Genomic DNA, 25,607 nt, shown 5'->3' with positions numbered 1-25,607 from the left:
ATAATGAAAATTTACGTAAATGTGCTTAGAAATTTTTAAAAAACCCATTAATGATCAATGCATTATTACAGGATTATGACGGCAAGTGTATGTATGAAATGCGAGTTTACAAAGTTCATCCAAGTTCGGGTGTCGCAATTTTTGTGCCTAATTGATATTTCGAAAAAATTAGCACTCAACTTTATATTCGATTGATCGCTGTTTAGATTAGAAAGTACGTTGTATAAAGAAATCGGATTTATTATCAAGCATCGTATCAGGTAGGTTTTTACTATTATTATGAAACAGTCCGTCAATTTATGGCCTTTATTTTCTAACTTCTAGAACCCACTAATACAATCTTTGTGCTCAATTAATATAACAGCGTTGGTACTCGATCTTTTGAAGAAATATTTTTGTAAATCAAAACAAATCTAAATGAAAGTAAGCCACAAGGCTTTTAAACATCGGATGATCAATTTGTTTTTTTACCGAATACCCATCAAATTAACCCGAAAAAAACGACACGATTTCCAATAACCGTTTAGAAAACATACCTTAGCAAGCCAAATATATCCGGAAAATTGAAACCAATGATTCAGATGCTGCCTTGGTGTAAGCTTGGTAAAAAATAGCGGTTTGTGAGAGTTTCCAAAGTAGATCTAAATTAATGCAGCGGCTATGAACATCTGCCAATTATAACTCAATGTCCCGTAGAGTGAGCGTGATGCAGACTCAAGCCATAATTATTCAAACAATGTTGAAACTGATCTAGAATAGACCCTGGTTGACCAAACTTTTGAAAATATGACGTAAACATCCATTACTCTGCAGCACTTCTTAAATTGAGTTTCAACAAACAAAATATCATCAAAACCGCTCAGTGCATCTATTATCATCATTTCCATAACAAACGGTCTTCTCATTGTAGCTGCATGGCTGGGCATTCTTTGCAATTAATTGAAAATCATTAAATTTTTGACATTTTATTAATACCCTTTTAATGGAAAATAACAAAATATTTAAGGAGTTACAACTTTAGAAAGAAATTTGCAAAATAATCCCAAAAGCCAGCCATCATGCCATAGCCGCTATAGCTGTTTGAAGAAAAGCGACTATTTACCATCGCGTTGCAGCTATTGTAAAAGTTAAATGTTCATGTATATTTATTTTAAAAATATATGTACGCCGTCCATCATAATTGAAAGCACAATACTTTAATATGGATGTAATATATTTCGATTTTCGGCGGAAGATCTTTTATTAAATTCAAGTCGAATTATTAGGAAGGACGTTAACCCATTAATTTCTGATCAGCGATTTTAAGATAAACATTCCATATTTTGAAAACTGAATGGTTGTCAGCACTGGCTTTATTCCGATTAGAAAAGATCTTGAGATTAGGATTGTAAATTAAATTCGCAACGACCTTTTGTAATATTTTGTCATTCATCTTTATCTTAATCTTACTGCAAGGGGGAGTACTTAATATAGTGATGAACCCTGGTCATATACAAACGCAAGGAACTATTAATATAAAAAGAATAATATATTAACGAGAGAGGACATTAATCGTACATTAAGCGGTCAGAATTCGAATGGTGTTCCATATTCTCTTGTTTCCAATGGCGAACTGATATAATATTATATAGTTACTTCAACCTATATTAAAATATACAAACGTTTTTTCTGATATACATGGGTTCATGAAAGCTGGAATCATACGGAAACTGGAATCATACGCGGATGGCAGCTTCCTAAAAACATGACATAAATTTTCTCTTATGAACCTCGGTTACTAAAGATCTTGGAATTGCAGGCAATCTATCACATCGTGAGCCCGCGGTTCCTGCATCTCTGAGTAAAAATATTTCTGATCATCTCAGTTCTCGTCATGAAATAATGTTTTACTGAAATACCTGTAAAATTTTGCGCTCGTTAAACGATTCAGTCCAGTCTATTGCGATATGACCAGTTGCTGCTCATACTTTTACAACCACACACAATATGCAGCGACTAACAATTATGTATCATTCCTTGCAGGCCAAGAAAGGATTTTAAAACAGGGTCATCCAGTTTCCTGACATTTTTCCATGCCCCATTCTGTGTTTTTTCAACTTACATGCAGTAAAACTTGGTTCCTTACGCTAAATATTTTTCGCCGCGATGTATCAAAACATTTTGATAACCGCTTAAATTAGCCTGACCTATTACAGAGCGTTGCGTTTTAAAACATGACATGTTTATGTCTGCCATGTTAATATATAACTCCAAAAGGAAAGTCCAAACACCACCTCGGGCAATCGACTGCATTTTTAAGGAAGTTATGATTGTTGAAATAGCTGATCCTTGTGGCTGGCGCATCTTTAAAAAAAAATCATCATCATGCATACACGAACAAAAAAATTTTTGTGCGCCATAATTTTTTATCTGGAGGTAATTTATAAACTTTGCAAGAATTATCGTGTTTGCATGACTCGAAACAAAAAGAGATGTGGAGCTAACCGCTAATGATGCATAGCTAGGGCATCTTTGATTACGATCTATACAAAATTATAAAACAAATGTAATAGATGCCGTCACCAGGTGGAAAATGTGACCATTTAGCAGCGGCTACAGAGGGAAGTGTGAAGCTCGGGTAGTGAAAAATTAAATTACTGCGAGTTTCGTTGGTTTTGAATGTTGCATTTCAAATTTTAGTTTACTGCAAACTTGAGAGGCCCACCGGGCCTAAACTAACCGCAGATCTCAAAATCAGGGCGTTTTAATATATATATAATTAAACATGTTCAAATTGTGCCCTGCGGTGATATTAATATTTTAAATTTTAAAATAAATATTTACTTATCCGAACCACAATTGATTCCCAAATGCATGCTGTCCATGAATATCGAGAGCTGCATGAAAATACAGATCGGCTCGTGTTATGAATCAGAATGTCCGCAGTTCCCATCTTTTAGAAACTTTAAGACTTTATTAAATTAACTGATTTATTCAAACCGCTTTTTAAACTTTTTTTAAAGTTTTTTTTAACTCTCATTAAGATTATCGCCATTAGACCAGTTTCATTTTACCATGCAGCTTTAATTGAAAATATCTCCACAAGAAAAAGAGCACTACGAAACAGTATGAGTGAAAACTGATTGTAAAACTGAAAACAGCGATAGAACAATAATGAAGAACAACAATGAAACAGAATAGTTCAAATAATCACAAAGTGGAAAGGATATTATAGCGTAAGTAACTGTCATTAGTATTTCTTGCCTCCTTTGTTAATGGAGGAGACTATACACAGCCAATCTGATGTTGTAAAGGAACAGGTATTCGCGCGTTTATTCTGTAGTTTCATTCCAGATTCAATCACTGTTTCTTATTTTTGCTTCCTGTGGCAAACTCAACACAAAAGTGAGCCTGCGCTCAGCTCTTTTTACAGGAAAATATTGTTCGCGTCGTGTCCTTTCGAGTCATGAAGTCAAATGCATGCATGTAGGATATTTGTCAATAACATTATATAGCAAAGCTTTGCTCTTTTTCAGTTCATTAATCATGAGGTACCACAGACTTGTAAAGGCGATTCTCCATTGCCGTTGGTTTCACGCGCGCGGGCGAAGCGGCCTTTGAAATTCTGTCCATGCGAACGTGACGGGTTTAAAAAACAAAGCGCGCTTCAAAGCGATTGCAATGGAAAATTGCCTTAAAAAGCACGTCGTGTAAAAGTAGCACGGCCGGAACCTTTCTCCGTGTCCGACCAAATCGCGCATGTAGTGTAAACGGGGCTTCAGATTAATGTTTGCGCAGTCACCTGAATCTATATTATATAAATATTTGTTATACAATTGTTTAACCTATATCGCAATTACGTTAACATAAAGATAAAAATATGAGCGAAACTTGCTGCTGAAGATTAGAAATTTGAAAATTGAAATCAAACCCCATGCAGTGTATGATAGTCTATAGACAATCGGGACTATCATATCGAGAAATCCCAAAATGAAGACATTCTCACCGCTCAGTTTTGTAGCATAAATATTCTGGCACTAAAGCACAAGGATCACCCTATGGACTGTAAAAAGTCAATTAATTATCACTCATATCCCAGAAGTGAAAACCCCGCGAAGTTACTAAACAATAGGCGTGCCTCAGATACATCTATTTTGAAATAGTTCTGGAATTTTTATCCAAAACATTTGTTTTCCATCACTATAATATTTTCGCAAGAAAGGTTATGCAATTGTCTATTCGCTATTTTCGTTTCTAAAGAAGTACGTGTATTTCAGATTTTTTGCACATTTCAACGTATCTTCAAGCTGTTCAACTTCTGATAAGCACCATTTAAAATTTTTCAAAGCACCATAACACCACAATTGGAAAGAGCTACGCCGGTTTTGCTTTACAAGATCTGACGACGTTTAGCTATTCAATACAGACGTGTTGTGGTCATCGATAACCATGCAGCTTAAAGTTGTCACCTAAAGACACACATCTCCAGATATTCTTGGTTTGACCGTTCATTTTAGAATAAACAAATTGTGATATTTATAATAATATCAAGAAGATAAAAAAGCAATTCAACACCCCACAAGGCAATTATTCATCTGCTAAGTGTACCACTAAAGTTTATCTTGTATACTCAGCCAACCAAAAATTTATCAGGTTGTCGCATGCTTCACGAATGACCAATGTTGTGCTGCACCCCAAGAACAGTATTGTGGTTTAACATATTGTTAACAATACTATTCACACAGGGTGCAACGCAACATTGTACATTTTTTAGGTGATTTTTAGGGGTGTAATATACCTAAATTACATAATAATATACCTAGCCTACCTTTGGATGGTTTTGAACGTAGCTAGTATATAATACACGCAAAATGCATGTAAGAAACCTGAGACTACTGAAATCATATTATGCATTTGCACTCTGACACTTTGCAGTTTCTAGAGGCGAGTATTGTAAATAGCTTCCGAGGGCTCATCGAATGTGATATAACAAAATTGCCCCTTAAGAGCAAACACGCCTCTATATGATATATACGTAATTATGATAGCCAATATGCTAGCTATGCTCTCCTGAATGAAAGCGCTATATTGGTTTAGGTTTCTTTGTTACTTATTATATTCCATAGGGAAAAAATATTATTAGAAGAACACAGCTCCTTGGTTATATTGTAAACAATCGAAGTATTCAATTGCAATAAGCCTTTCTGCAATATTTTCCCCATTGTATCAAGAGACTGCATGGCTATAGCGAAACTAAATTCATCTTCTCCTAAGTAAAATCTAAGGTCTTACACACCCGAAATTCATATTTAACAAGAAAGGTAATGACTCACCTTCACTGGCTTCAACAACTGGAAAAACTTTGAATTGAAATGATACGCATTCAAATTGATCGTCCACGCGCTAGAGGTTTTAAACTCCTTCAGTGAGCAAATAATTTGCTTGCAATTGATTATCAATCCAAAGTTTCGATAAAAGACACGCTAATAATAACGATTAAGAAACCAGTATATAAGTATTTACAAAGATGCAATGAGTAGAGCCAAACTGGCGTTGCTGTTGGATTAAAACGCGGGGGCGAACCGCGCGATCAACGATCATGAATTTACGTAAAAAACATTTCGCTTCTTGCAAGCAATTTCGCCGACTAAAAATTAGGATTCACAATCAATGTGAACTTTGGTTTGATAAAACCGCAATAGCTATATATGATATTGACACTCACATGTGAAACAGCACTGCGGACATGTTCTTCCATGTGATTTTCACACTGGCTCGAGTTCATGTCTATATTTGATACAGTCATGCAGTAAATCGGATCGCCTCTGTATTAAGTAAGTTAGCTTCTGTGTCAGTATTCTGTTTTGATCCAACAGCAACTGCAATATATTCTACTTTCTACTGCAAAATACTTGGATTCTTTATTCTTATCGGATCATCTTAAAAAAGTTTATTGGAACGTCGGAATGCTAATGAATAGCAACATCTTCTAGCTGTGATTTCAAATATTACGTGCTGTAAATGTTGACAAAAGATTCTGCTAAATGTTGTTGATTAAAATTCATTTTATACACTTAACGGTCTTCTGGCTCTGAAATGGCAAAGTAAACTACGTTTTTTAGTAGGGGGCCAAATTTCCTAGGAAATATGGCCCGAGGAGGCAAAATTGCCTAGGAAATATGTCCCGGGGAGGCCAAATTTTCGGAGGTGGGGCAATTTTTCGGGTGGCAAAATTTCCTGTGACACTGGAATTTTGTAGAAAAAACGCCTGGTTTATCGTGGCTACTCATGATCATATTACACGTTGTGTATAACGAAATGCAAAGTTTTATTACTAGTTGGCGAATTTGAGACTATATTCATTCTTATCTTCATTCTTATAATAGTAACTTGGCCCGAGTGTTTACATCTTATATACCGCGTGCTTTTGTACGCCTTTCGTATCAATATATACTATACAATTACTTAATGGTTTCCGTGTTTGGATGGTCTGATCCAAACACGCGGGAATGTTGCGAAGTTAGAAAAGCGCGCGAAACACGAGCCGAAGGCGAGTGCTTTGCGAGCTTTTCTTAACTCGAGCAACATTCCCAAGTGTTTGGATCAGATGATCCAAACACGGAAACCATTAAGTAATTGTTTTACAAAATAACAAACCATAATAAATTAGTTTTTAAATTCCCGCGAAATTTCCGTGTTTGGATGGCCTGATCCAAACACGGGCTTCAACCAATCAGAACACGCGTTATATACATGTTATTTTATAATAATTGTTCTTGCATGGCTTATATCAATGATCTTCTGAACTGCCTGAATGATGATGTGCTTATACGGATGCCCATAACTTAACACTTCACTTAAAACAAAAAAAATTACTAAATAGACAGCAATACATTTCGTATGCTAGTTTCTTCAGCAAGATTTGCCAGACTTTCAAGCCTAAATTCCCCGTTTATTTATTCTACTCAAACTGGGACATTCGTTTTGGCATCACGAATATAAACATGCATGCATGCATGTATTAAAAGAATGGAGAAATATCTGGAATTGGAAGCTTTATGTGTCTATTTTATTTTGAAAATTGGCTTTATCACGATCAAAATCAGTTAGATCTTTTTTATGGAACACCAAGGAAGCTGTGAGGAGAGATTGAAACCCTAGATTAGATTAGACAGAATTGGTTACTCTTCTGAACAATATATGGCCTGTGTTTAGGCGGTTTACCTTTACTTCGGCTTTGCTATATAGTACCTGTATGCTATTAGCTTGTCGTCTGTCCAAACAAAGTTCTCATTCTTGTTTTTTGCTTTGAGTTTGGTAGATTTTTGTTTTCAATTCGACCTCTCAAGTGCCGGTGACATGCGTGTGGAAAACTAAATGTGTACTGCGGGATCAAACCATTTTCAAAACGTTTCGTTGGACGCGGATAAATATTTTAACCGAGAAATACTTTTGCGTTTTCAAGTTCTTCCGGCATCGTGTTGACGGGCTAAAGCTGCCTGAGAAGTCTGCTTATATACGTCCGTGACGAGCTTCGAATATAGTGCCTGAAGCTTTGCTAAGAAAATAAGTACCTAATTATCAAACACTTCTCGAGGTTTCGACCTAAGCCGGATTTTCCTTAGGAGAGTTAGTATAAAAGAGAACACGGGAAGAACCAGTGTTGCATTTATTAAAGTTTTTTATCCCGAGCATAAAATTAGCTTGGGTCGCTGTGTCAATAAACCAGATTTCGTCACAGCTAGTGGGCACATGTTTTGCGTGTGGCAGAACACGTGATAAAAACCAATAGGAAACAGATCTTTCCAATTGGTTTTATTTAATCAAGAAAATGGTTGAAAATGGCAATTTATTTTACGAAGAGTGAAGTGACTTAAATAATAATCTTGCATTTATGCTAGAAGAATGAAGACTGTGGATGGATGGAAGACTGAGGAGGAGTGTCAGCTAATACCAAAGATGGGACAGACGCCTCGAATTCTCATACACGTGTATGACACAATGATTACCAGGTTAAATTTCTGGCAACAGCTCTACTGTTTAGTACGGTTTCTGGCGAACCTACGGACAAGTACGGTCGAAGTAAGTACCTCGAGGCCAAAGACTTGTTGCGGGCGAATTCAGGGGCGTAAATAAACAATAATTTGGGGGATTTTTATTGATATATTTAGTTCTGCCCGGCGGAATTCTGTTGTAAATCACGCAAAAACAATAAACATCCCCCTTTCTCCCCCCAAATATCGTTCTAGCGGCGCAGGTGATGCAATTTAATAACGTTGAAGGAGAGTTATGTGAAATAGTGTCTGATAAATTGTGAATATGGACCGGAATAAAAGTTTCGGAATCGAAGATGCATGTTTTACATGCATCACCAGCGGTCAGCCCCACCAGAAGAATGTGGCATTGTGTTCTAAACAGTTTTACTTTATTTTTGGATTTTATTTCACAACCAAAATAGTAGAAAGTTGCAAGATAAATTATTAAAATTTCTACAATTACAATATTGATAGCACGTTTTGTTCATGATCTCGCCATACCACCCACTTTCGATTTGTACTGTCAATAAGGTGTTTTCCCTCAACTCCCACGCAAGCAAGCGTGGTTTCGTGTCACACACACTGATTGGATGACCTCGATCACGAGGCTAACAATGCTGCGAGTCTTGCCATATATGGGTACAATTACGGATTCAGCCAATCATATTGTACTTTTTAAAGGGAGTTCTTCTAGGAAAAAAACCCATTTATACAAATCAACTGCTGCACCCATACTGCGAAATGACTGACATTGTGTTAGTATGAGTATTTTGATTTAGTACGAAAGATCAAGCGAAAATTACTCATCCTCACTCAGCGTTGATTTGCTGTGTTCCTTCGACTGTTCCAAAGCCTGCAACATCGAATTTGTGCATTTTTAAAGCACTGAGCTCAGTGAGGTGAATGTTGAAAGTTTGTTTGAATGGATATGTCTGGACAGGCCGGTCTGATGCCATCTTATTTCACTTATGTTAGTCAAATGAATTATCAGGTAAGCCAAATTATATTATGACCTATCGAAAGTTGCTCCACCATCTTCGAGTATTTTTGTCTGAGTCCAAGTTCGATCTTTTCAATTTACCTTCAACTGCGGGGTTCTGGTGTTGCAGTGTTGCTATTATGTTGTAATATGACGTTTGGGAATTGCCCTTTTTGTTTATAAATGTCGACACCGCATATAGACGCATCTATTTACACGATGATCCAGTTTTGACTGAATTTATATAGAACAGTGTTCATTATAACGCATTACATACAGGCACATGGTTAGTTTCTGCGTTAAAATTCAACAAAATCAGCAAAGCTTTCAGACTGGGTTTTAAATGTCAACAAAATATTTCTATTACATTAGAGACAGCAGGGGGCGAAGTTGAGATTAAATTATCCCTGTGATTAAGTGGTTTAACAAATCTACGGCATGTAGATGGCTTCAAAATTATTATATAATTGAAATTTTTTGTTTTGCTTTGTATAATCAATTTAGATATTCACATTATAGTAGCGGTACGTTATCACTCGTTCCGCATTGGACGCTAGCATTACAAACCTCTTTGTCTGGGCTTCGGTATAGCTTCGGCAGGCGATACTGATGGTATTTATCGCGTGACCTTCAGCTGAATCAAGTCACGCCGACTAACATAAAACCGAGGCTATCTTCTGCACAAAAATTTCTTCCAACAGGCGTTTTCTATCGAGCGATTATGAAAGATGATATAAAATAATAATGATCCGATCAATCATCCGATCATCATTATGATCGAAATATCCTAATTCTTAGCCTTGTATGCATAATATTTAAAAAATAAAATCAGAATTAAATTTTGCTAGGAATATTTTTCGGGTAATTGTTATAACCTGTTGACGATGAATCCATGATACATATTAAAATGCGTAGTTTTATTGATTTTCGGATTAGGTAAGTCAGGCGTATCAGCCAATAGCTTTGTTTATGTTGATATTGCTAAATGAATGTACAGTAAACGTTCCATCTAATGCGAAATCTAATGCAATTGATACAATATATTTTTTTTTATGAATATAACTATATATATATATCAAAGCACTGTTTCTTTCACTTTGAAATACATTGTCACAATGGCAGGATACAAAGTACAAACAGTATTGCCAACGTTGTATCGAACGTGATGTGTCTAGTGCGTGGGTGTATATGATATATCAGTATGTGCTGTATAAGTGTAAATCAACCATTGACAGAGACGACGAATAGCAAAACGCGAAGTTAGTAAGATAGTATTAGCTTCGTTTAGTGTTTCATCTTGTTATTTTGTGAAGCTAGTAACTGTAACAAGAAAACGCAGAGAAGTACTCACAAACCCTTAATGCCCTAATTTAACCCCACTGGCGCCTGATATCAATTGCTTTAAAACATCGTATTCCCGGCAGTTGTTTCAGCGACGATTGTTTGGTCTAAAATCTCGATTGCGTGTGATCGTTTACAAATTGTGGACTAAGTATAGCTCCTTCAACATTAGTTTCATAATCATATATACCAGTCGTAATTACATGGCAGTATTGATGGTATTTATTAGGCTCTATACAGCACGTCAGGACATGTCCTAACACCTTTAAACGAGTACCAGCGCGTGGCTGATATTCCTTATCGTCATTCGATGCTCAATATCACATCAACGCTGAGTTCATGGCATGATATGAAATCGGATATATCTGAATTTAGAAAATATCAGTTCCTGTGTGTTTACTTGAGTCGTCTTCGTGATGAGCTCTGAACTGCCAGCAAATGAAAAACCAATATCCTTAATTCCCTTATCTAACTGGCGCGCAATTAATTTGTAGCAGACAAGCTCAACTTTGCTTTGTATAAATATCTATAATATAGATAACACTTATAATAATTTCGCTCGCGGCATGATTGTAAATATTTTGAGTGAATGTAAAAAATCGCATTGTAAAAATGTAAAATACATTTTTCCTGTGGTGACCTGAGATGGATGCAGCTCGTGGGCCGTGATTGCCTTTACTTGGGTATGAAGCCACTTGATCGCAAATATCAGAAGATAACATTTAACAACTGCGATACTGCATGTTTAGAACGTCCAGAGTCTGAAATTTTCGCATTATAAACTGACAAGTGTGCGTAATTGAATCAATATGTCGTTATGAATTCCAAGAATTCCCTCAAGGTCAAGTTGAATGTTTTAGCAGAAAAGCTCGGGTAAGCCGAGTTGCAGTTATCTTAATATATATTTACTAAATAATATTATGTAATATTATGTAATATCAGTCCGAAGTTAGGTAAGGTGAAATGATTATTTTCATACTCGTCGCAAACAAAGCTCAATGATCAATAGCGTGGGCATATTTGTTTGGTTTCAGCTGTCGACCACCTCCAAGTGTACGGTGATTTATTTTTGAAAAAGGATGCAATTACCATGGTGACAATTAAAGGCAAAAATGATTTTCAGTGTGTGACAGTGAAAATCTACCTCACGAAACTAACTGCAAAACAAAACCCTAGATTAATTTCAGGGTCTTAAATCTAAATACGCGTCGACGTATTAACAGGAATCAGTATAGACTATCTTCCTGTATTTTTTTCCGCTGCTGGTTTGAAAGGAGTTGTTTTTGCATTTGTGAGGTACCCCGCCTTGTTCTGCCGTCTTCAGTTCCTCGTATTGAGGAAGTGCCGCCGCTGAAACAATAATCAGTTTTAAGTATCGGGTTTCCGGAATATAAGAATGAATATTGAGTAATACCCCACCTAACAAAACAAAGAATGTCTTTATTTGCTGAAAACGACACTGATTTGAATGGCTAATTTTATCATGCAGCAAGTCTTTTTGGAGACGTTCATAAAACGTTGGCTAAATAGGGGGATATATATGTCTTTAGAATATAGCAAGTCATAAGGAATTAGAGATTCGTAACTTTATCAGTCTTTGGTTCTTTGTAGTTATTTTAATATATGCATATCTGTGCGATATTTCAAAGAAATGGTGTGAAAACTGTAGTTTCTGTTGTATGGACTTTCATCAGTTTCACCATAGTGTAACGTGCACGACGTTCTAGAACTACAAGGCTAGCGTTTTAGAACTACAGTGTCTGGCAAGTAATAAAGAACATTACTTGATATGCATGTTGGCACGCACATAGCAATATTCACGCCACGTCAAACTCAACACTACATAATAAATATAATAAATGCCGTATTCTACCCTTGATATAGGAAGATGATTTTGATGCAAAGATACTGAAAGCAGTGAAAAAAGAAATGTCAACAGACAATGAGTTAACACCAAGTGCAGCTCCAATTGTCGCCAGCACTGTAACACTAGAGACTATTCAAGATGTTCTTCATACCCAAGGATATGGCGACATTGAAGGTAAGAGCAGAATATTCTATCTTTATGATCAATTAAGTTTACTTCAATTAAACCTGGATTTGAGAAACGTACAATTAACGTGGCGTTGAATAATTTTCAAATAAACGTTTGACAAAAGTTGCCGCATTCTGAAACAATCCTGTTTTAGCGTGTCAGGTTTAAAATGGATGGTCACGACCGTTTCGTTAAAATAAAGGGTGCCAAGTAGCTCCAGAGAGAGAGCATATCGATGAAATTCTTTAAAATCTTATTTCGTTTTACTTTCTTTAGCCACTGAACAAGAATCACAATATGGTCCATTTGAAGGTACCCTTTGTTTGACTATTCCGGCACGCATTGGCCTCACTTCATGAGGATTATATTTCTATTTTTGCCCTAATATATTTCTCATTAATATTAGAAAGAAGAGTATAGAAATTAAAGAGAAAACTTGTTACTAAGTCGTTTTGTTGAGACGAAAATTATTATTCGAATATTCCAATTTCTGATTAATGATGATTTGATGTTTGAGTAGCTTTTTTCGAAAGGGTATGAAGGGTATAGTTTTAAGTGCAAAATTGCGAGTTGTTGTCGAGACAAAATAACTTAAGAAAATCAGAATATCTGTAAGACATAGAAAACAAGGCTATATTGAGTTTAAAACGAATAGGCGACAGTTTAGTTCTTCGACATCTAAGCCATATCACACTGATATTCTGTTGTAGATACTCGGTTTGATCAAGTTGTAGATGTTCAAACTAATGGAGGTAAAATATTTAACTCATTCCATTTCACAAACTGTTCTGGTTATAGTTAAAACTGCCAAACTGATTTAAAAAAGGCAATGAAAAATTGATTGTCTCCGCGCGCAATTCAGCATGCCCAGCAGAAACATGCGAAAAGTACCCATGTTCTGGCATATTAGCTATGATGGTAGATTGGGTCATTTTTTCTTAGGGGCTCTTTACATGAGTCCGGTTACCCGAGGTTCAGCAAAGCGTGAGATGATTTTGAGGTATTGAAATGAGCAGATAACATGATCCTGGCAGTCGTATAATCACCGCAACAATAGTATGTGCTTGTTTGGTGTCATAAAGACTTATTTCAATACCTCAAAGTCCTCTCACGCTTCGTTGAATCTCGGGTAACCGGGCACATGTAAACAGCCCCTTACTGTCTCCTTTCGAAGTTTTGATGCATGTGACTTGAAGATGATGTCCAGGGAAGCTGGACTGCTAGATTGGGGGAGGGGTTGCATCTATATTTATATTTATGTTTACACACTATAAAGGGACTGCCAGCTTTAAAAATAGCTTTAATATATGAATATACCCCCCTTCCCAATTAAGCTTTTAGTTACGGTCCTGAAAACGTCTTAATATTCAGTTTTTGAATACTCCCTAAATTGGCCGAACTCCTCGTTTTATTCATAGAATGACTTTGTGTTTTTCCATTTAAACAGACCGCTTAATAAGTGAAGAAGATGAGATAAATTTTATGCATCTCCCAGGTACTTCATAGCGTATTGGTGAATAATACAATAATATAGTGTTAGAATTAATAGTATATAAGAATATAGTATTAGAATTCAAGACATTAATAGCCATTGTCCATTAAGCGTCGACTTTTTTGCTGCATGACCTTTTTGACCGTTGCACCGAAAATTTGCATTGAAGTGCAAATCTCGCCGATTGCTGCGTTCGTACAAGCCTAGTACCCAGGATGTTTTTCACGTCTGGAAGGGTAGATAGAACTCTGGGCACTAGGAAAAATTTGTTTGTTTCTAACTGCAGTAACTGTAGTTGTATATCGCGAAGGCATGCATGTGAACATTTTAGTTACCGTTTTAGATTTTGGAGTAATTCCCAACTCTGATCCATCGTCACTTGAGATGGATTTGTTGAATTATGACTCTGGAATTGAAGCTGAGATAGAAGAAAATAAAGGTTTGTTCATTTTGAATTTATTGAAAAGTCATTGAAAGGTCTAAACATTGAATAGTTTCCACAACAATAATTTTGCCAATTTGTTCAGCTCGAACCCCAAGAAAGCGTTCCAAAACCAAACAGAAACGAGTGAACCGTGAGTAAATTTACTTTTCGTTTGTTTGAAAAAGCACTTGTCACACTCTTTCCTGTGATATGATCTGATAATAATCGAAAATTGATAGTTTGTCATCGATTATGCCTCAATTCTGAGGTTCATATTTCTAATTTAGGTCTGCAGGTCGACAACATAACAGACAATGCTGAAGAGTCGGAAGAAGCCACAGGTAACCTGCACTTAATACGACTCAGTTTGACATTGAGCTTTTTTAGTTCTAAATTCAACTATTCAAATTTCAAACCATCATCGGCAGCCTGATCAATGCCGTTGTACGTCATGGCTACTTACGTCGGGTGAAGTTTACAGTTTGCTGCTACGGTTATGACTCGTATCATTGATAGATCTAATTGACTAATACATATTTTTCCTTTATTGGTATGCGTAGTTTCAAAATTCCATTGCCAGTATTTGTGGGAATTTTTACAAAGTTTACTCGGCTGTAAGAAATTCAACAGCAGATACATTGAATGGAAGAATCACCCTGAAGGAATCTTCAAGTTGAATGATCATCATTCGGTTGCTAGACTCTGGGGAGTACAAAAGAAGAGAAAAAATATGACTTATGACAAGTTGAGCAGAGCTCTCAGGTATTACTACAGTAAAAATATCCTGCAGAAGGTTGATGGGGAGCGACTTACTTATAAATTTTGCAAATCTGTGTATGAATACAAAAGTTAAACGCATCAGTTATTATACCATACTTCATGTAAAATTTATTTAGGCACGCAACTATATTCTTCCCTAGGAAAGTTCGATATTTTGATCATTGATATTCATTTTCATGACTTTATCACTTCATGTATTTCGGTATTGACTGGTCTAATAGATAGATTTAAAGTATTTTCCGGCATTTTGTTGGGGAATGGGGGTGGGGTGGGGTGGAGGTGCTAGATAATAACATAAGCGTACACAACCTGATGATTTAGACCCACCACGCTATCACTGCTTTGAATCATAAAAAAATAATTATAAGGAATTAAGGCCCTTTTTCATATAAAAACACACTCGCGACCAGCCTTCTACTTTGGAGGAAAATTTTCTTCCACAAGCATTGTCGTGCATGTGGAGAGAGGTTATAGAAGTTATTCATATTTTAACGCCATATTTTTTGCCCCTGTGGGCAAATTTTGACAGGATATTTTTGATTAGATATACCTAATGCACGCTTATACAACAGTGGTTAATTCATAGGGGAGCGCACCCCCGAAAACAGATTGAACCTGGTTTAACATTTCCTGATTGTAGCTATCAATTATCTTATTCTAATAACATTTATGACGACTGCGGGTTGCGCAAAAGTATTAGATTTTCTTTATTTCCTTAAAAAAGCTTTGCTGGATTACCATGCACTGTTGAGATTCAATTAAGATCCTTCTCATTCATCCTAGTTCTCAATTCATTGATCAGGCTGCCTATAGACAAATGTCTTTTTCCTGTTTTAATGTTTACATAATTAATTGCATGTGGTTGCATTTGTCATTTATGAAAACACTGCATATACAACTTAACCGTTTATACGTGTAAATTTTTAACTTGTAACTAATTGACTGAAACAGCAAGAATAACGCCGTCGTGTAACATACATTTTTATCATTTTTATTCCTTCTGTGTATATAATTGAAAATTTTTGCAATAAAAAGTCATTTACAAACCATTTTGTGAGAGGATAATGTGCATGAAACAATTTTCAGACACAAAGTTTCAAAAAGTGCGTTCGAAGCATAAATTTCGAAATTCGAATACAAATCTATTTATAATTTTTATACTAGTTCCCTGTTTCGCATTATGCCAGTTACCAGTTGTAGATTCGTGGGGAATCATTATGCACAATTATAGTGTTCAGGTCCTACGAGTAGCATGAAAGTAGTTTATGTTTGGAATTGGAGTCACACCTTTATAGTAATACATGGAAATTCCAAAGAATAAACTTATATAAAATTACATTTAGCCGTTCTTTCTTCAGTAAGATGAGGTCAGAATGTGAAAGAAACAAGCGCAGGTGGGTATCTGATTAAAAAAGTAATTTTAATTATCCTTGATGATAATTTGTCAACGATATAGGCAACGTAAAAATTAGTTAGATGTTTATACTTACAGCCGCTGATTTTTATGCTTATATAGCCGGAAGGGATTGTCGGAACATGTAGAAATGACTTCAGCGTCGCATATCGAGGCGAGAATATTAATTTTAATTTTGTTCGTGCTGCAGTGGGTATTATCACTCTTATGGTATAACCCAATATCGCTGCTCTTCTATCTTTTTATTAAAGAATTAAATTTTGAAATCAGTGAAACTGACATAAGAGGTGATGCGAATGAGGTGTTTAATGATTATCAGGCAACAACAGCAACAAGACCCTTGTTACAATAGATTAAAACCTTGCTTGAATGCAGGGACCAATCGACATTTGCTAGAAAGATGTTTGGAGGGGAACAGTGCACAACTTATATCCATGTTATAAGTAATCGTTTTCGCAAGCCGTTCCCTCTAAATTCTATGCTAGTCGACATAAATAATTCGAATATTCGTTTACGCCATGCAGGTTCAGGAGCTTCTGTTTATTTTCATGTGCCTAATTCGTAAAATTTTCAATACTTTCTAACAATCTGGTTGATTATTGCTGGTAACCGCGGACCATTTCGCAACTATTTATCGCTACATTGACAAGTGATACACGCGTAAAAACGCTCAGGTTGATGCAAGTTGATATAAACAGGATGGAGCAATGTTGTGCTGCCCACATTGTTCAGAGTTGTTATCAATATTGAATAATATTGTTACACCCGATTCAGTTTCAGCAATATTGTTCAATGTTGATAACAACTCTGAACAATGTGGGCAGCACAACATTGCTCCATCCTGCTTGTATCAACGTGCATCAACCTGAGCGTTTTTAGGCGCGTAGTACGAAATATTTGAAATTTCAATATCCCGTCTTTCGTGCGGGGTATATGCTAATTAGCCAATCACAGAGATTTACATAAAATAATGCAAAGGCCGCATGAGCCCTGACACCTGTGTGTTATATATTCATAGATATATTTCCGTCAATCGGGCCAAATACCAAGAAATATTTCACCGCCTTTCACTCATTAAACAAAATTGCAGGTAAAATCTCTCGGCCCAGAAAAAAAAATTATGGTTTTACAATATGCTTCAAAAAATCTGGCAAGGTACGGGTGTCTCTCTGGAACGGTACAGTGTACAGTATAAAGAACACTGATAAAGACTATGTATGAGATACATACTGTATGACGCAATATGTAGCAGGAAATTATGCATGCAATAAAACAGGCATAGATTTAAAAGACCATGTGATACTACAGTGTAAATATATTATCCTAATATCTTCCCTCCAAATTATTAAATATACGAAGACCAGTAACAGTTTCTTCAAAATGGTAATCGCAAATGGTATTATTTACGCGAAAATGTTGCTGATTTCCCAGTAATTTATTCATCCATTTGATGAGTTAATCTGATTTACTCTTGCTTCCTTTCCTGAATATAGTTACAGGCGAGAAGGATGAAACAGTGTTATAAGTTGCACCAATGGCGGTGCCAGTCGTGGACAAGACACCTCCAGCAACCCAGGTTACTCCACCATACGCTGTACCGGCGGCATATTTTGTTGTGTTGTAAACAGTTCCAGATAAGCGACCGAGCAAACCTTGTTGCACATCATTTACTTCGTTCTCATTGTCTGGTTTAGCAAAAACATCTTCATCTGATTTCTGAAAAATAATTAACACAGCTATATTATCTGGGTTCATGCACTGCGCAATGTTGCTAACGGTAAGTAGGCCTACAACAAGTTTCTAATGTCACTTCTTTCAGTCAAGTATAATTTGTTGTTGCAAAAGAGCATACTCTTGGTTGGGTTTGGTTGTAAATGGCATATATTCACTACACACTCAATATATGAAAGGTCATTATGAAATCATTTTGTGAATTGAAAAATAAAAAAAAGAACTAAGCATTGGAGAAAACCACAAGAGACTGTAAACTGGTAATATCTTTGTCTACAAAGGCTATTGTATTAACCTTGCAATGTCTGAATACATTGTTCAGCATTTTATAAGCTAGATGAGAAGATCATCTTGAAAAAATTAGCTGTTTTTTGTCAAGTTCTTACAAGTTGCATGTTTTCACATGTGTATAGCAATGACAAGTATAAAATGACAGATTACATACATCAAAAAGCCACCGGCTGTTTAGTAATAGATACAAACCTAGCTGAGTTTAGATTGCATTTAGAACAAAAAACATTTGGCATGAGCAGCAGATGAGCAGTCAATTTTCACTCTTACTATGTTCTCATGATTTCTGTGGTTCTATTACTGAACAGACAATATTAGATATATCTATTTGATTTAAATATTAAACAAAATAAAAACAAATCGATTGATTTATTTATGGTAATCCTAAGAATTTTTACATACTGACCGGTGCAAACTTATTGCACATGTATTTGTTTGGTAATAGATCATGACTTTCAACCAAACAGAAGTAACAGAACATACAATATCATATGTATATATACATATATATACAATTGGAAGGTATACAAAATTATACAATTTCCAATAGAAGAATGCACAAGCTTTTGTTCGAAGGTGTGGTAAAAATGATTTCAGCAATCATACCAAACTGTCTGGTACAACATGCTATACTTCCTGTTGAAAAAATATTGTGAGAGCATCACATGCTAACAAACTACTGAAAACACACATGGGATATTTTGTTTGGTCCTAAGAACCCGAGACTGGTATTACAAAACTACATATTGTACAGTTTAATCATTGCAGTTAACTCAAAACTGCAGTCAATAACAATAATAAAAAGTCTTTTGAACATAGAGGCCACCCATCTTTAATAAAGCTTTTTAAATTAGGCGTAAAGAAAGATATGGTAATCAATTAAGGAGTATATCTGAAAGAGTCATACACAAGTCACTCTTGTTGCCTGTTAAATGAACCAAATTCAAGGATATCATGGAATATGGATAAAAAAATTTTCAAACTCGCATAATCTGCCTGGATAAATTGCACATCTAGTTGTAGTTCAATAGAGAGAAATGATTTGGTATAGTATGAAGGGCAGTCTGGTGTTCACTTCAGACTTCAGAGCAAATGTCCACATTGTAAACAACTATAACATGCAGTTTTAAAAGCCAGGGCCACTTTACTTAGTAGGAATTTAAAAAAAATTATTGCCTCCAACAGGAGAAATATGTGTTTCAATAATCCATAGGACTACTGTAATTGTGAAACACTGTCATTTCTGGTCTAGAATATAAAATACAAATAATCTAGAATTATGCCTGTGCATTATTTTTCCTGTCCTACACATACAATATGAATAAATAACGTCTTTTCACACGAAAAAACATGAGAAGTAAGGGAATAAATACAGTTGCGTCAACATATTACTGTGTCCTCCTTTATTAATATGCGATTACAAATAGCCTTTGATCATTCTTAATAGAAAGCAAGAATATTGTTGCGTTTAACATTTTAATCCCAACAGTGATTTAAATAAGTTATATACGCGATACCAGACTTGAATAATTGCATTTATACAACACGAAGAACCAAAATCTTATAAAAATCAATATAAAAAAATATAAATACCTTTTCATTTGCAGTCATGTCTGCTTGGTTTGCGTCAGCTTTTTCGTCCTTGGTTAAACTTTGTGCTCGCCGTGACTAAAATATCAAACACAATTTAAAATACATTCTCAGGAAAGAAAAATAACAAATTTATTGGATTTTACTAACCAAATTTGTATCTTCTTGCATCGATTCGACCATATTTCATCAAATATTTCACATAAAGTTCTCAAATGCGCTAAGCAACATAAGTTATTCACAATAACAAAGGCCTCAGTGTTGTCTCGACCAATCATATTCCAATATTTTGAAATAACCTGTTTATATTATTACCTCAATGACAAGTTACAAATAACCAGTTTACGTTTGTGCACGTGGTTTGTGATTAGTACTCTAGCTTGTAGTGTTATGAAAGACGCGCACTCTAGCTTGCAGTGTAATGAAAAACGAAGATTTTCATTTTTACTTCGTCCTTTATTTCCTTGAATTGACCGGTCACAATTAAAAAGAAAATCAAGCGTTCAGCGACAACTACGAGCCCTAAAGGACTAGATTAAGGATTATATCCGTGGATTCCTAAAAATAATCCCCGGTTCAGTAAATCTCAAATCCGTGATAAATTCTTAATTAATACACGTGATTATTCCTCCTAAATCTTAATCTCTAGCCCTAGTATTAAATTCGTGTATTTTATAGGATATACTATAACCCCTTGGGCTTGGGTTGGAAAAAAGTAAACTATACTCCCTGTTCCAAAGTAAAAGAGAATAGTAAAAATTGAAAAGCTGCAAAGTGGCCAAATGTTGTCAAACGCGGAAAACATAGCCTTGCAAAGTTCGCAATTGTTATCGCACGGAAGTTACCACCTTTGGGCCGAGAAATCGCCATATTTTGAGCATTTTACAAAGTTCATTCAGGTTAGTATGATCTTTCTAGCTGTGGTTATTTCCATTTTTCTAAATAAGAAATTACCTCGGCCGGCTGGTAGTTAATTAGTCACCGTACTTAACATGCAAACATGTCCATTTGAACGATTGAATTTAGTATTTTTTAATAATCAAAACCAATCAAAACCAGTCCCCCTAAATGTCTCTTTCTTTTCTCCTGTCTCCAAAAGCTAAGAGTGATTTTAAGGTAATATTTTGGTTCAGAAATCCTTTAATATTTTATCCATCCGTTAAAATATGAACTTTATGTTGAACTCAGAGCTTTCTTGGGATGTTGTCGAAATGAAAGTTGAATTTTTTTTTATTCCGACGAAAATATTCACGGTTAACGCTTATGATTTGGCGACAAAATGCTAGCAATCTGTAATGTCGCCTCGATACCTTGCCGATATTTTAATATAACAGGACTTTAACGCTTTTCTGATAACACATGAAGCTGGTTTGACTTGCTAGTGGCACGTTGACTGTTTAACCAGTTTTAAAATCAGAATTTTTTATTGTTTTTGAACACTTGAGAATAATTTTCGAGGATGAAATTGATTTAGAGATTTACCTAGGTTCACAGTCTGTCAAAGGTACATTTTATATAATTTTATCGTGGCTAGACTTTTTGCCATCTCTTTGGTTAAGTTCACTGCCTAGTAGTTTTATGACATTTAAACTACTTCACACTCTCAATGATATGTGTGAGCATTCCATTTCCTTCAGACTTTCCTTTCCTTGGATAAGACATTAGTTGCATTGGAAAAAATGTGTGCTTCCATTCTCCTTGTATGATTAGAAATTCTGGTTGAAAAAGAAAATAGTACAAGGAGTTTCTCTTGGAAATTGCCAATCTTTTTAATGCAATGCCTTTTCCAACCAAAATTTCTGATTCCCCACGGTCTAAATAGTAAGCTTCAAAGAGTGACTAATAAAATTTCATATCATTATAACTCCTAGATATTAAATTAGATTTTATACACATACTTTATATACAGTACCTTGTTTACTGTCACATTGTTGTGTGTCCCAAACCAGCATTATACCTACAGTATATTATCTGTATCTATATTACATTCATCATTACAGTCAAAAGATAATTAATATTCATCATTACAGTCAAAAGATATGTGTTCTCATCTGTACAATAATAAATAATATTGCTTCATTTTGTTCAGGATGTTGATTCCCAAGAAGAATAGAACAAATATTTATGAATACCTCTTCAAAGAGGGTGTAATGGTTGCAAAGAAAGATTTCAATGCACCAAGACATCCTGAGCTGGAGACTGTTCCAAATCTACAAGTCATCAAAGCTATGCAGGTAAGTCACCTGCTCATTGGATATTTATTGATGTGCACCAAACTAGCTGGCATGATTTTACATTATTATCTATCACTTGTCAAAGTTTGGTCTTCATAGCGTTTCATTAGTTGAGAGCAAATCACGCAAGAGTGACAAAATTTTGATGTTGTCTGTGTTACCCCCACAGAGGGAGATAACTCTAAACAACTTCAATCACCTGCAGTACACTTGGACATGCAACGTTTGGAGTGTTTATCCATTTGAAATTGTCTTTTATGATTTATGAATAATTTGTTTTTTACCTTGTTGTTTGGTTCTTCACTTTTTCTTTGACCAATGGTATAATAAGAAACTTATTTATTTGCCTCATGAAATATTGACCATTTATATTACAGCAGTCCCCCGCTAACTCAAACTCCTCGTTAACTAGAACTAAATCCAATCCCCCTTGAATTTGACAGTGTTTTTTATAGTAATTTACTCCACTTCACTTGAACTGGCTTAACTCGCTTTACTCTACTGTATTTATATTAGCAATTTATAGACAATTCATATTAACTAACATTAGCTTACATTATTTAGTCTCTAAAATCTCGAGGGTATGTCACAGAACAGTTTGCTTGGAAGCATTATTACTGGTACCTAACAAATGAAGGTATTGTTAGCTATTATACATATAGTCTTAGAAATGAAATGGAAGTTTACATGCATTAACAAATTAATTTTTACCTTGGAAAAACATTTTCCTTTCAATGATACATTTTTTATTTACCACAAAATGGTCAAATTTCAAATAACCTAGTTCATTTTGCAACTCTGTCATAAACTTGAATTATAATGTATGTAACTATGTTGGCTTTCATAAAATGCAGCAGACCTACTTTTTTCCACCTAATAAATGAGTATTTCTTTGTCGAAAAAACATTTTGAATCACACTTATTATTTATTATTAAAAACATTTTGAAATTATAATTGTTATTAAAAACACTGTACTTATTTAACATTTTCTTCAAGATATTGGTTTTTAACTGGATATTACCATCAAAATTTAATGAAAATTGTTTTACTGATCAAATGTGAAATTCAGAGCAAATTATTGTTTTCAGGCATCACATATCTGCGTGATTATCTAAACCTGCCTCCTGAGATTGTTCCATCCACATTAAGACGACAAACAAGGACGGAAGGATCCCGTGCCAGACCAAAGGGTTTGTCCTCAATTATTCATAATTTTATCTCATGTATGTAAATATATTGCATTTTGTGGCGATGTTTTAAATGCAATTGTTTTTGCGATAATTGCGGAAGAGGAACTTAAGGTATCAACATTAAACTATTTATCGTAAAAACGTTTCTAGCAATTTTTTTGACACACAATTTATATGTGAAATTGAAAGTTGGAAAAAAGTCAAAAGTGCCTGGTAATCAGCTGTAAAAAGAAGAAAAAAGGTCTTAAATAATCCAGACCATAAATTACATAGCCTGTAACCAGCGTTTAATAATATAGTAGATATTGTCTTCGACAGAATCGTGTATTTATTGATCCTTGGTATTCTACCAATTGATTCAGAAAACCCCTCATTCGTAACCCCATATATTTGTCTATGCTGTAGTAGGTAAATTCTGCATTTTATCAGCCATTCCCCGTTCTTTGTTTTAAAGATAGCTTGTCTAGAAATATGTTAAGATATGGCACTAAAATTTTATTAGTTGTGTGGTAGCGTGCTCTGTCAATCACGTTTAAAGAAAAATTATGTTTTTTTAGTTTAGTAAATAAGGATACGTTTAATTGGAAATTTACTGTAAAGCATTTTCTAAATAATGTTAGAACCTTGATTCTCCTTGTTTTACTATACCTATTTGTCGTTACTATTTTTTCGTGTCTGAGAACCAGTTTTTGTGTTAATCATAATTTTATTTACAGAAGGCCCTCGTCCATCTGGTCCAGCACCAGACACCGCTGACCGTGAAGCCTACAGACGTGGACCGAGTGATGAACCCAAAGGAGGGGCGGGAGCAAATTTCAATCCTGAATTCGTAAGTATAGTCCTCGATTATTTTTTGTGTTTTTTATCACTGCATATATCATCACAGCAGAAAAGTAGTGGGGGGGTTGGGCTGGGATATGATAAAATTGTCCTAACAGGAAATTGGTAATTTAATGATGGGTTGTTGTAGGGGGTCTGTAGGACCTCCTAGAGAAAATTTTCTGTATTTTTGAGTCCCTATGACTTGATTAGTTGATTTCCTGCATTTTGGGTGACAATTACTGACGAATCACTTATTTATCACTGCACATTTCTCATTTTATCACTGCACATTTCTCATTTTATCACTGCACATTTCTCATTTTATCACTGCACATTCTGCTTTTATCGCTGCACATTCTACTTTTATCACTGCAAAAAGTTATCACTGCCCGCTAAAATTAGGTACGCGACGTGTTATCCGAACTTTAAATCGAAACAGTCCGAAATTAAACAACGGTGTCAGTTAAACTGTTTATCTGCATTTTTAACTTTCGTTGTGCTCTGAATTAAAATATTGCTAACTCGAGGCAGCAATTCAAAACGCAAAGTTCGTGTTACATTCTACGGGACGTATTGCCATTTTCTAGAACGAAAAACGATTTCATTCTACCGAGTGCAAATTATGCATATAGTCAGTTTCATTTCGAATGTACGAACCCTAATATAACTACAGCAATGTCATTCTAGAAATAAATCGGTTAATGTCACTTCTAAATATTTTATATATTCTTTCAGCGTGGAGGTTTCGGTCGAGGTCGTGGGTTTGGTGCACCGCCATCTTAAAGGATATTTTGTAGTTGAATAAAAAAAATTCCTCATCAACATTAATTGGTTTGTTGTTGTTTTTTGTTATTAATCAGCTATGCCCGTTTTTCCTGCGATTTGTGCGATTTTCTTCTTGTGGTAGATGTGAAAGAGTGAATTAGTTACTGATGTTCACGCAAGAGCTCTTCATAACATTTGTATCTAGTCACTCGTTCACATCTACCAAAAGAAGAAAATTGCACATGCAATAAAATGCCGCATGAAATGCAAGTGTAAACCCGCCAAAAATTATTAAAGAGGATTATATTATAGGATTTAATCAAAATTATGCGAAAAAACGGGCGATTTTGAATCGATTGAAAAGAAACTCTATCTGGCTTTCATACTGGCCGCAGCAGGTTTAGTTCGTTTGCAGCTGTGGCTCTCCGCCATTTTCCCTATTACTCTGGCGTAAGCGACGGAGGGGAAAAATGGCCAAGGTTTTGTTTTTTTGTTGGTATTTT

The 25,607-nt window shown here is 35.3% G+C and overlaps 3 protein-coding genes across 3 annotated transcripts; 2 read left to right on the top strand and 1 right to left on the bottom strand.

Annotated features, from left to right (window-relative positions):
• Window positions 1-8,747: 8,747 nt before the first annotated feature.
• LOC114535777 (ETS-related transcription factor Elf-4-like) lies at window positions 8,748-16,104 on the top strand. Its single transcript, XM_028557095.1, has 9 exons — window positions 8,748-9,006; window positions 12,220-12,376; window positions 12,647-12,682; window positions 13,081-13,122; window positions 13,818-13,865; window positions 14,206-14,301; window positions 14,390-14,437; window positions 14,574-14,627; window positions 14,847-16,104. The coding sequence occupies exons 1-9, from the start codon at window positions 8,938-8,940 to the stop codon at window positions 15,137-15,139; spliced, it is 843 nt and encodes a 280-aa protein (XP_028412896.1). The 5' UTR covers window positions 8,748-8,937; the 3' UTR covers window positions 15,140-16,104.
• A 1,757-nt stretch (window positions 16,105-17,861) lies between these two features.
• LOC114535778 lies at window positions 17,862-20,369 on the bottom strand. Its single transcript, XM_028557096.1, has 3 exons — window positions 20,243-20,369; window positions 20,096-20,170; window positions 17,862-18,196 (listed from the first exon to the last, which is right to left on the bottom strand). Exons 1-3 carry the CDS (start codon window positions 20,273-20,275, stop codon window positions 17,936-17,938), a joined length of 369 nt encoding a protein of 122 aa, XP_028412897.1. The 5' UTR covers window positions 20,276-20,369; the 3' UTR covers window positions 17,862-17,935.
• Window positions 20,370-21,173: 804 nt separating this feature from the next.
• On the top strand, window positions 21,174-25,141 carry LOC114535779 (40S ribosomal protein S10-like). The gene is made up of 6 exons (XM_028557097.1): window positions 21,174-21,208; window positions 22,182-22,326; window positions 22,891-22,963; window positions 23,416-23,517; window positions 24,234-24,346; window positions 25,075-25,141. The coding sequence occupies exons 2-6, from the start codon at window positions 22,183-22,185 to the stop codon at window positions 25,120-25,122; spliced, it is 480 nt and encodes a 159-aa protein (XP_028412898.1). The 5' UTR covers window positions 21,174-21,208; window position 22,182; the 3' UTR covers window positions 25,123-25,141.
• Window positions 25,142-25,607: the final 466 nt, after the last annotated feature.

The sequence above is a fragment of the Dendronephthya gigantea genome, unplaced genomic scaffold (assembly GCF_004324835.1).
Source record: "Dendronephthya gigantea isolate DGI-Jeju-01 unplaced genomic scaffold, DenGig_1.0 000124F, whole genome shotgun sequence".
In the NCBI taxonomy this organism is placed as follows: domain Eukaryota; kingdom Metazoa; phylum Cnidaria; class Anthozoa; order Malacalcyonacea; family Nephtheidae; genus Dendronephthya; species Dendronephthya gigantea.
The sequence above is the reverse complement of the archived record's forward strand: the minus strand, read 5'-3'. Positions and strand labels throughout refer to the sequence as shown.

Coding starts and splice junctions, on each gene's coding strand:
- LOC114535777 (XM_028557095.1), top strand. CDS start 8,938: ATGGATATGTCTGGACAGGCCGGTCTGATGCCATCTTATTTCACTTAT. Junction 13,866..14,205: donor AAATTTTATGCATCTCCCAG/GTACTTCATAGC, acceptor TTACCGTTTTAG/ATTTTGGAGTAATTCCCAAC. Junction 14,302..14,389: donor TGAGATAGAAGAAAATAAAG/GTTTGTTCATTT, acceptor CAATTTGTTCAG/CTCGAACCCCAAGAAAGCGT.
- LOC114535779 (XM_028557097.1), top strand. CDS start 22,183: ATGTTGATTCCCAAGAAGAATAGAACAAATATTTATGAATACCTCTTC. Junction 22,327..22,890: donor AAGTCATCAAAGCTATGCAG/GTAAGTCACCTG, acceptor TACATTATTTAG/TCTCTAAAATCTCGAGGGTA. Junction 24,347..25,074: donor CAAATTTCAATCCTGAATTC/GTAAGTATAGTC, acceptor ATATTCTTTCAG/CGTGGAGGTTTCGGTCGAGG.
- LOC114535778 (XM_028557096.1), bottom strand. CDS start 20,275: ATGGTCGAATCGATGCAAGAAGATACAAATTTG. Junction 20,171..20,242: donor TGCAAGAAGATACAAATTTG/GTTAGTAAAATC, acceptor TTGATATTTTAG/TCACGGCGAGCACAAAGTTT. Junction 18,197..20,095: donor ACATGACTGCAAATGAAAAG/GTATTTATATTT, acceptor ATTATTTTTCAG/AAATCAGATGAAGATGTTTT.